The 12,398-nt window shown below is 36.3% G+C and overlaps 1 protein-coding gene across 1 annotated transcript in view; it reads right to left on the minus strand.

Annotated features, from left to right (window-relative positions):
• KIF6 (kinesin family member 6) overlaps positions 1–12,398 on the minus strand; it is a 150,720-nt gene that overhangs the window by 19,754 nt on the left and 118,568 nt on the right. Inside the window, 1 exon segment of the mRNA XM_066316033.1 lies at positions 9,983–10,033. Within this exon segment, the coding sequence (XP_066172130.1) occupies positions 9,983–10,033 (51 nt within the window).

Genomic DNA, 12,398 nt, shown 5'->3' on the forward strand with positions numbered 1-12,398 from the left:
TATTCCAATGAATAGAGAATGATCTCTCTTTTACCAGAGAGAAATTGTAGCACCTGCTAACTGGATCACTATTTCAAAGCCACGTAGAAACCATGGATGAAACATACTATTTCTAGAATAATACCAAGTGTTATCACCATTGTTTACTGCAAGCTGGCAACAACCTGAAATACTCTGGCAGATTCTTGTCTACAGTCAGAAAATTCTGCAAGAAACTCTCTGTGACCCTGAACTTTATACTTTCATGGGTGCTCATATATTTCTCAACCTGAGTGTATCCTGGAAGTCAAACTCCTAGGGATTTATTGTCTTGTGCCTCAAATAACATTGTGCCCTGCCCCTCAGCTGTACTTTTTCAGTCAAATATTTTCATTTTTTTTCACTGGATAGTCTTCTGTTTATCTGCTAAATTTATAGTCACTTGAAGTAACCAAATTTAGAATTGATTTTAGTATCCCATTAGACTATTTACTGCATTATTTATCAGCTTTGCAGATTTTGGCAAACTCAAGCATTAGTGCTTTCAAACTGGAACATATGTTGTAAGTTGGTTTTTTGCTGTTGTTGTTGTTGTTTTAAAGAACTACACATCTATTATTCAGGCTCATCTTACAAATAATTCTCCTCGTTTTGTTTATGTTTCCCCTGGGCCATATCAGTCTGTGTTTGTCACTGGACACCACGTGTGTACCTCAGACAAAAGCAAAGACAAGCAGGCTCAGTGTAACTCGGGAGAAGATGAAAATATCCTAATGTCTGGGTGAGTTTATATTGTGGGGTTTAGAGCTCCAATGTGACAGAATTTTTAAATTTTAGAGCTCAAATGTGACAATTTACTGAACTCCAATGTGACAGAATTTTTAAATTTTCAGCCAGTTTGTCATAGAATATACTGAAACACATGCTATTTTCAGCATTTCACAAGTTAAAGGATGTGCAGGGGATTAAGGACATGTGTATTTTGTTGATTTAGATTTTTATTTTAATCACCGATTTTTTTTTTTTTTAAGTAGCATTGCATTGCTTATTTTTTTTTCTGGCTTAATACTGGCTCAAACTAACTAACTTCTAATATACACCTGGAAAGCAGAGCTATTTTTCCCATCTCAGAGAGCTGTTTTTGCTAAATACAGAGTCACACTTCAATTCCCTCAAGTTTCTTCTCTGAAACTAGTCATCTATTTTTTTTTCCTGAAAATACATGGCATACAAAACAGAAGGCATTACCTTCATGTCAGCTGCACTTAAGCATGCAAGCTTCTGAAACCATCATGGCTAAAATTTTTCTGTTGCTTTCCAAATATACAATTAAAATATATTGGAAGAAAAAAAAAACAGCAAAGCAGCTTCAAGTTTAATATGTTCCATACATGCCAGTTAATCTACTGGAACAGTACCAGCTGAGTTTTAGCCAAGAACACCCTACTAACTCAGATTCTTGCCTACACTTAATAAATAGTTTTTACCATTTGATTACATGCAATTCCTCGTGCATCATTTATCTGGTTCATAATATTAGATAAAATCATATCTGATATGTTTGAATGATCTTTCTCTGCCTCCCAAGAAGGGATGTGATTTGTCATACATAAGCTTTGAGGCTTTGTAAACTTTTATTTCTACAAAATTCAAGAGCTTTCATGGAAAAAAAAAAATCTCTTTTCTAAGCTTTTTCATGAGACATTAGCAATACCCCACTACCAATACCCAGACTGCAGTTCAATAAGCACCACAATTTTTGTAAAGTAATGCATGGTCCAGAGAAGGACTTGACTGAGAATAACGCAGCACAACTTTCCTAAGAATAAGACGTACCTAAGAGTGCTAAAGGTGCAGTCACATTGAGTGTCACAGATTACTGTGCTTGAACAACACACACAGGCATGGGCAGCAAAGTCTGTGCTTGCAGATCACATTTAGGAATGCAATGCACATAGCAGCTGTGGGATTAATTCAATAGGCCTGTTTTTTTTGAAAAATATGGAGTGTTTTACCTGCATTCTGCATAGCACTGTCTGTGGTTGTCAGTACAAACGCTCATGACAATGCACAGAAGCATTTATTCCGGACACTAAATTTATATCTACGTCATTTGAAAGAATATTAAGGAAAAGTAAGCATACATGTGTATCCTAAACTGCTTCTGTTTCAACTGTGCATAGGTATAGATGGACCATGAAACTGATGTTTAACTTCAAGTTAGCCAACAAATGAGGTTTTGACCTTGATTCAAGAAGTGAATCCTAACCAAACAAATGTATATGGCTGTACCAGTCTGAACAATTTTGATCTTTCTGCTACTTTCATCTGCAAGAGAGTGGAGGAGATGGAATGCAAAAAGGAAAAGACACATTATTGGTGAAATCAATATATTATGAGCATGGAGTTGCACTATAATTATTTAATTTAACTCTTGGCTCAAATAAGATAAAAGGTGTTGGGCCAAAGATCTTCCATCACAGATCTGATTTTTTTCTATGTAAATAGCAGAGAGATGTGCTAAGCCCTCACCTCAGTTAAGTGTAGAATGAAGACAAGAGTGCTACAGAAAGTTTAGTTTCCACTCTCCAGCATGGCTACTCCACCGCTCCTCTAAAACAGTTTCCTAAATGCTTTTTTAAGTGTTGGTATGATGTAGGAGTTTCCAGAAAATTTCTGAAACTACAACCACAGGATTTCATGTCCCCAGGAATGTCATTCTTTAAGAAGATTCATTTTGATGTTATTCAGTGTTATGTCACATGTATTAGATTAGGGCCATGTGCAACTTGGGCAGTTGTAGGGACCAGATCATGGTTTTGGGATCCCTATCCCTGCTGGCCACACTCATATCCCACACAGATTGCTGGAGTTTTGCTGGTTCTCCCATTCACATACCTGCTGCCTGCAGAACAGCTGGGGTGTCTGTGCTGTCCTACCAGCTCAAGAATGTACAACAAATACAGAGTTATTTAGGGAGTTCTCATAGCTCAGTTCTTTCCTATGACCTGTGAAGGAAAGGACACTGGGCTTGATGTTCTGGTAGCTGTTGGCTGAATTACACTGTACTGTATACTGAGAAGTGACAGTCTTGACATATCCAGAAACAATTACAACTTAGCCACAAGATTCTTATCTGGAGAAGTTCTATGCAACCTCTGCACATTTGTGGGATATTGTTACCTACTTGTTTCAAGTAATTATTTATTTTGATCTCAAATATGCAAACATTTTTTGGCAAAGAAGGAATGAATTAATTTCCTTTAGCTATTTCAGCAAAAAATGAAATGGCAGAAGTTTTCTACAAGACCTGTAGGTTGTTCTGAAATGCTGGACATCTCAATCGCCATGCTATTTCTCATTCACCCCTTGTCCTGTCCTTTACATAACCATCTAGATAGAAATTTCTGCTCTAAATCTGACCTTAAAAAATTCACAGAGAGACAGATGTGAAGGAGCTCCATTTGTTATTTACAGTTCATTAGATTACAGATTTTTTTATTACAGAAAGTTTTCATGGAGGAAACCTTGACTCAAACAGAACTAGTCAAGCTGCCCAACACACTCACTGGACATGGCCAGAAGAAAGAAACTTACAACACCTTAAACAACTTATTATTCTTAGTTAAACTTTCTTCCAGCTTTTTAGAGCCAAAAGAGAGAGGTACTCAAAGAGTACTCAAGTAAACCAAACAAGCTTAGGCCTAGAATCTGTAGTCTGTGTGCACAGAACCAGATTTATTTTTTGTTCATGCCACTGCGTTTTAGAATCACAGAACATTCTGGTTGGAAGGGACCTTGGAAGCCGTGTGGTTCAAACTGCTTAAGGCTGGGTGAAAACTGAACCAGATTATGTTCAGACATATTGTGAAAACTCCATGAACAGAGACCCTGCAAACTTCTTTGATGACTCTTTCAATGTGTAACTACCCTCACAGAATGTTAATATCTTATTTTAATAGACCAAACTAGAGAATTGAAGGCTTCATCTCCAGACTCTGTCTTGTTAGACACCAGAAGGAGTTTCTAAATAATAATACAACTGTCACTGAACTTTTCATTAATTCAAAAGAAATACTTACTGCAAGAAAGCTTACAGAGACTGCAAGCAGTTCCAACATCAGTGAAATGCCAAAGTCAATGTCAATAAAGCTGAGTACTGGGTAGCTGTGTTACAAGTTCATGATTCCTAATAAAAATGTCACTTGATCCAAAAATGTCTTTGCTCTTCTCTGAGTTCTGACAGCTGGATTTGAGTGGGTCACATGGGAAGCTTAATAGTAACACACAAATAATCTCAGAATTTTCTCTCACAGTTCAGGAGGACACAGTTGCAAAGACTTCCAGTAAATATCAGTATTGTCTTTCTTGAAGACAAACTGGAAGGGAAGACTCATGTCTGCCTCTAGAATTTAACACTGGATGTAGTAAATCCTGCTAAAAAAAGTAATAGAAAAAAATATACCAAAAAATAATACTACAAAACACCCCAGAAGGACTGGAGAGAAACCTGTGGAAAAAAAGGGTCTGTGTGAGATTGAGACCTGAAGGGACAGGTGTAAGAAGTGTCTTCTTATTAGAACATACTCCTACAGTTTTAAACTTAATTCCTATGTAATGCTGGGAAAACCCTAAAACATATTATCTAAGAAGAAACCTCAAGTACTGTGGCAAAGCAAGGGCATCATTGCAGTTTGTTTAGCTGCTGCTCTGAATCCATGGCTTTTTTCCTGATTGCTATCATCTTTACAGAAGAACTTGGTAGATAAAAAAAAAAAAAAAAGCTCTTCAAGAGTTTGTCATTTCAGCCATAAACTACGTTGACTTGAAGCACAAAATAGCATGCAAAACCAAGAGAGTAAGTTTGTAATGGTGTGTAGCTTCAGTTACCAAAAGATAAAGTCTAACAACTTGTAATGTCCGAACAACTACTTATATATGTTTTCAAAATTAATTGTCCCTAACTGTTGCAAACATTTGATTAAAAACTGATTTGGTAAATATTTCTGGAAGTACCTAGTATGTTACAATAATTGTACAAAGCAAATTCAAAAGTATCTGTGTCTTTGGCAGAGTAAAACTCTTTTGAAAAAGGTAAGGAGGTATTGGTTTTGAATTTTCATCCAGTTGTGATATTAGTATCTTTGTGTTAGAAACTATGAAAAATAAACGTCCCTTTTATCAAGCACAATCTTACCAGCTTTCTGTCACTCAGAATTCCTATTTCCTTTGAAATAGACTAAAGAAATTAAACTCATCCCTAAAGAGAATGGCCTTGATGCCACTAGAGGTCATCCTAGCAATAAAAATCAGTCTGCTGCATGCACAAAAACACCACTGCCACTTGACATTTCAAGCGCAAATGCGCAGAACATAACACACAGAAACATTGTGAATATCAAAACTGTGAACTGAAGAGAAATCTTTCCCTTATTCTGAGGCTATTGCAAACTTATTGCACTGCTCTTCAGCATATGTTAGCCCTTGGATGCCTGGTAGTGCTGAGGACATTTGCCTTATCTTTTGCAAAAAAACCCAACCAATCAACCAACCAACCAACCAACCAACAAAAAAACCATCCTTGAAATTATGGACTTCAGATTATTTCTCTAAAGTGCTTTAATTTAACCCATACATAAGATATCATTTTTCATTACCAAGAATGACTTGGTCTTAAAACAGGCCATCTATTATTCTCCATGGACTCTGCTGGATTTGTGTGGGAAAACACAAACTGCCAGTTTCCTCAGCTTCTGTCATTTTGTGATTGAAAACATTTGTTTCTCTTCATTTCATGGCGTTAGTACAGATCAAGACTCTTCTGCTTCATATGAAAAAAGTTAAATGTCATCTCAGTTACAAGATGTAAAGCAGTGAAAGAAACCAAGCTCATTTTATTTAAATATAGATTTATTTAAAGAACAGATTAACTCTGATGCAAACCAGCAGTTTGGAAGTGCTGTGTGCTTTCCATTCACTCAGATCACAGCAGATGAGTTCAAGACAGTCATAATTATTGGACTAATTAATGTTATATATGTCTGGCAGAGGCTGCAATGGCTGCAGAGAGGACTCCCATACACTTTCTGAACATACCTTATATCCTGAGCAGGTACAAATCATGGTGGACCAGCATTTCTAGTGGTACGAGCCACATTGGAAGGGTTCAATGACAGGTTGGCTGGAACTCCAAGGAACTCGATGGGGTGAAAAATTTCACTCCCCATGCCTGGAGGATTGAACTATGATCATTAAACCTCCTTTCCAACCCAAATCATTCTGTGATTCTGGGATCTGACACTCTGGACAACTGGGAGCAGCCGTTCCCCTTTGTAACTCTTCTGATATGCAGAAATGCGTTGGACAACATATTTGCATCCTGGTATCTGATATGTGGTAGTGGCAGCATCACAAGCATTGGAGGAATCATTGCTTGAAATCCTTTCCTAAGACTGGTTGGAATACTCCCGCAGGAGTACCTTGCTGCATTCATTATACAGCACTGTCCATCCCTGCTGTACTCTGTGCTGATCACATTCATTGACTTCTAGACAAGGAAAGGTGAGTAAGCAGAATGAAACACGCTATAAAGAAACACACAGCAAAGAGTAAAAAAGGGCATAGACTGATACTAACATCTTTAGAACAGGCATTTAGCTTTGGAAATGTAGGAAAAGATGGTACAGATAAAGATGTAAAGGGAAGAATGATAAGCAGAAATTTCCATGTATTTGCTTAAAGCCAAATATATGTGTTGCAAATCCAAATATAAAAAAAACCATGACAAAATCTTTGCTCGCAGGCATTTGCCACACTAAATCAAATGCTGGTATGCATTTTTAGGGATTGAAACATATCTGTTGTTTCTGACTCACCTCGTCAGACTCCCATTTTTTATGAGGGTTCAGCTTTTTCAAGGGAATTTTGATTAAAAAAGAACTTGGGAACAGCTCTTTGAATAACATCAGAAATACAGAATCTTATTTCTAAAATTCAAGTTACAAAACCTGGAAAAACAAGTGAGTTTTTTGTTTGGTTTGGTTGCAGTTTTTTAATAAAATATTGATAAACTGTGCCTTAAAACTGAAATTTGTACAAGGGACACAGTTTCTTACAAAGATCCCCATTTGTCCTTTTTTTTTTTTTTTTCTTCATTCCAAGTAGCTTTACAAAGACCACAGAGTTGGACAGTAATTTACTCTTAACAACCCTCCTCAGAAGCAAAAAAGGTTTTGCCACCAGGCTCTGCATTTTATAGGAATACTACTTTAAAACATGATAAGATAATGCTTCACTAGAATCAAACACCAATTTTTCTTCTACAGCACTGCAAACCCCAGGGAAAGCTTTCCTTTCCATTCTTTCCTCCCATCTTTTCCACCCAAAAGCATGTTTGTGACCCAATGTTTTTGCTGTCAATACTTAACAAGTGGGCATATTATTTCATTCTAAATACTCCCGAAGCGCAGTTAGGCATGCAAAAGGAACTTTAAATCCTGCCTAAAAATGCAGTTAAGTGTGTTACTCTGGAAGATCTTTGTAAAGATAACTAAAATAATTTATCTGCATAGTAAGGTATTTTTTTGCAGTTAATAAAGATGAAAAGGCCCTCTGAGGTAAATCCTTGCAAATTTACATAAAGTATTCAATTTTTCTGGCAGTGTACTGACAAATTTTTAACATCCCTTGTCTCTGATGATACCTCCCATCTATTTGTGTCCTTTTTAAATTCCCAGCACATGGTGATTTGAGATAGCTAAGAGCAATGGGCTAAGTAATGGTGTTTTCCTTCAAAAATAAATCCACTTCTTTAACACAGCCATGAGGGAAACAGATCTACACTCTTTAAAATCTGACTAGAATAGTTTCTTGAAGAGTTTTAACCATAAAATGCTTTAAGTTAAGGGAAAGAAAAAAAAGGCAGCTGGAAGATGTTAACTTGGTTTCTAGTTGAAACAATAGTGTGTTTTATTCCATGTTGAGATTTCAACAGATCCTTAATTAGACTTCTGACCACGCAGTTTTCATTTAAAAATATCTTGATGACATTCTGATCATCAAGAAGTTCCTGGGAGACTTGGCACCTGTTACACTTTGAAAGAATATTCATCCAGAAAGGCAGGCAGGCAAATAATACTCCTCAACTCATGGAATAAATACTAAGTCTAAATATCCAGATTATTTAAAATAATAATGTAAATACTGGAAAATACTTTGTGCAGTCCAGACTTAGTGAGAATAAGCAGACAGCAATGCTCAAAACAAAAAGGCAGAAGCACACGGGTTGCCTACTATACTAATATAATATTCACACTGTGAATGTATAGCTGGTAAAATCACTACTATGGCATTTCCTAAGGACATGAAAAGTTATACCTACCTATGTTATGAAAAACAGCTTAGTTATTGAAAACAGCATTTGAAATACAATTTTTCTATGAAGTAAAAAAGTCGGTGTACAAGACCAGATATTATCATTCAGATTGAAACACACATTCAGAATATATTAGCTCATTTTTCAAAACATTGAATAAGGAATTCTCATAAACAGCACTACCATGATTTATCTTGATGTAACTTGCAAGAGTGTTAAAAAAATCAGTAAATAGATGGTATTCAAACTGGGAGTGAATTAAATAAAAAATTCCATGTTATTCTGAAGATAGCACCGTTAAATTTAACTTCAGAGGAGGGAAGGGGAGGACAGGGAAGGGGAAGACTTGGACAGGACTCCCAGAAATCACCTAATCCTCTTCAGGGCTGACCAAAAGTGAAAGCATATTACTTTTAAACCAGTGTGTTCAATTACTTTTTAAACAGTCAGGTATGGGACATTGATCACCTGTCAAGGAATCCTGTTCTTGGTAAAACATCTTCTCTTAATATCACATCTGAACCCCCCCGATGCAGCTTTGAACCTTTCACACATGTCCTGTCACTGGATAATAGGAAGAAGAGATCAGCAATTCCTTCACTTTCCCTTCACTTTCCCTTCTCATCCTGATAAAAATCAACTGAGTTTGATTTCTTTTAGTGATACAAAGTTCTTTTTAATGCTCATTTTTAAATCAAAGTAAAAAATGAGAAAGGCATAAAACAATAACATCAAAACCAAAGCTTGAGATGCATGGGCAGATTAGAATGAGAAACAGTTTTGTTATTCTGAAGTAACTTACTTGCCTGACTTTTGGAAGAAAGATAGTCCCCAGATTTTCTCTTCTTGTTAAGAGACAAATGTTCCTATGTTATGTATACATAGAAATACACATATCAGCTGCAATTTGCTCGGAGTTAGCTCCATCTTTTATGTATCTAGGTCCAAGAAGGCACATTTGGGGATTCTTATATGGATCTAAATGAGGGGGGATCTAAACTGATTACCCCAGTGGTTTTCTGCCAAATTTTGGCTGAAGTTTACTGTCCCCAAAGGGGAATTCTCTTATGAACACCCGTAGGCCATTTCAGTACAAAGTCAGTGGAGTCAGCTTAAAGCATCTTAAACCAAATTTGGATGACTTTACACTTTTGTGAACAACTTACACAGACAATTTTAGCTTTATAGCTGTGTCAACAGAAACTACAAGAAGTAACTTCTCAACTTCAATAACTAGATGTGAGAGAAATGAACTGTATAGGCCTTCAATCACCCTTGGAATGAGAAAAATTAAAAAGAATGTTAGATTGTGGCAATGTGGCTACTAGATCAGCCTCAGGACAAATCCATGTCTGTTAATAGGAATTCAGATTAGACTAATCAGAAACCAAACTCCCAAATCTGTAAGAATTGTGTATTATTTTTCTTACCACATATAAAATCAGATGCCTTTTGAGTCAAATTTCAGGCAAAGTTCACAGAGTCCATGTTCTTTGTGGCATGGACTACTGCAGAAATACTGTGGCAAAAAACTATCATAGAAAATACAACCTGCCTCCCAAGCAGATTCAGCTCTGGGAGAGAGCTTGTTGGCCCTGTTGTATCCTATTTGAAATGTTATGCTCTTACCTAGAGCTGCTCTCTGAATCTGCCTCTGGATTATCTTTCCTTTCAGATGGTCTGTAAAAAACACAAAATGCAAATAATTAGAATCCAAAATGTCAAAAAATCAATGAAGTCATTGCCTATTTCCCACCATTTGAAACTCCTCTGCTGCTAGCCAATTTTAAGGGGTTTTTGTGATCCATGGGACAAGCCGATTTCTGAGTTATCTCCTTCTCTCTACTGCAAGTAAACAAGAAAGCACAATGTGACTCTACATATACTGAGATTTAACTGCCCAGTAAGAAAGACTGAAAATTAAGACTGAAAGACTGAAACACTTTCACAGGATAATGATCTACTGCTAGATACAAAAGATGTCAAAGTGGGACCAGAGGACATATGGAATTCCAAGTATTTGTTCAAACAGCCTTTAAGGTGCTTATGAGATAGTAGGTCACTAGTGCACCCCTTTGCCAGTGAAAAACTAATCCCCCAAAATCCACTTTTTCCTGTCTGTCTTGCTCAGTTTTAAATATCCCATGTACTAGAGCTTCTGCAAGTTCTAGTGTCCTGGTTATAGCCAGGGTAAATTTTTTCAGTAGCTGGGAGTGGACTGTGAGGTTATTCTGTACTACACATAGAATAGTGTGTAGTACACACTATTTTTTGTGTAGTGTAGTACACATCTTTTCTGGGTGCAGGAGAAAGGGACACTCTTCTGGGGAGAAGGGTCAAGTAAACATGGCAGAGGGAGCCAACCTATATTGGCTAATATTGGGAGGTTTTCCATGTGAATTGTTTCTTTTTCTGTACTTTGTCATTAATATTGTTGCTGTTACTGTTCGTTTTCTTATCTCATTGCTGTTTCCAGTAAATTGTTCTTATCTCAGCCTGTGATCTTTGCCTTTCTTACCTCCAATAACTCTCTCCATCCCATCACAGCTGGGAAGGGGAGGGGAGAACAGAGCAGTGAGAGACAGCAGTGTGTGGTGTGGAGAGTCTTGGTGGGGACACTGAGTTGGGCAGCAGCATTCCTAAATCATGGCAACTAATCAACAGGCTCGATATATAGATGTCATTTGTTTTCAAACAAAGTATTAACCAATTCCATTATCTCAGCAATCCTAATTACACTCCCATGCCCCACATAACTCACTTTTATCCTTCATCTATCAATTTCCTACCTGATCTACAACAATGGGCCAGGTTCCAAATTATTCCAAAACAATAATTAGATTACCACATGGGATGCCATTATTCAAAGACATTAATGGAACCAATAAAAGAAAAATATAGCCCTAAATTTCAGCAGTAAATATATTCTGAAGGAGGATGGGATTATGCCTCTTGAGTTCTCAAATTAAAACAATTTCTAAGCAAGCATTTGTTCATAGCATTCTAAGCTGTAAATCTGGATACCAGGGAAAGAAAAAAAATCCATGCTGGATTCACTTTTCCCCCCAAGACCAGTGATTATCTATATGACATTAGCACGCATTTTTGAATTAAAAATATCACTTTGCTTACAAGTGAAGTCTAATTTGTTGAAGCCTAGTTTGCTTACAGAGTAAGCTAATCAGAGGCAAATTAAGTAATTAAAAGTTGGCAAATGTTTAACCAGAGAATATAAAAAGCCATTTAAAATCCCAGGTCATGAGAATTGGCTGGTTCTGTGAGCACAAAAGAACTGTAACAGAATTAATTTCTTTGGAAATTATGAGAATAATTGTTAAGTATTTAGTAGCATTGTAGGAAATATATTATTTGCAATATATTACAGTATAACATTCAAATTCTGTTGTTTTGAATGTTTATAGAAAACAAACATAGGAAAATGCCCTACCTACTCTTTGACTATAAAATAGACATAGAGTTGTATTCTTCTGCAAAGGAAGTTTTAATCTTTTTAATTATTTTTAATTAAACTAACGAATTTTTATGTAATTAAAGTTACCTGTAAAATTAGGAAACTGTAGTCTGTAAAATTAGGAAAAGCCTTCAGCTGCTGAGAAACAGGTTAAGTGAAATAGCTAACTTATCTAACCCTTCTATAAAAACAAATAAATCCTCCATCTCAGCTGTACTAACACTCAACAAATAACCACATTCAGTTAAATAAGTTGATCCCTGTAACTATAGAAAAACACCCTTGATTACTAATTTTTACTGATAAAACCCAGTTGAATAATCAACATTCATGCTATTTGTGCCTTAGGACCTCTATAAAGCAACTCAGTTGACTTCCATACTCATTGAAATATGATTAAATGTGCTACTTTTTCCTCAAATTGCTTTTTGCTATTCTAAGTATTTAGATCCCTGTATTCTATTGCACTCTTTCACACAGTGTGATGTTACTCACTCAATACTGAGCCATGAGACAGCCATGAAACAATTTGTAGAAATCTTGAAACTCATCTCAGTGGATTACCATTAACAG

The sequence above is a fragment of the Sylvia atricapilla genome, chromosome 3, assembly GCF_009819655.1.
Source record: "Sylvia atricapilla isolate bSylAtr1 chromosome 3, bSylAtr1.pri, whole genome shotgun sequence".
Taxonomy (NCBI): domain Eukaryota; kingdom Metazoa; phylum Chordata; class Aves; order Passeriformes; family Sylviidae; genus Sylvia; species Sylvia atricapilla.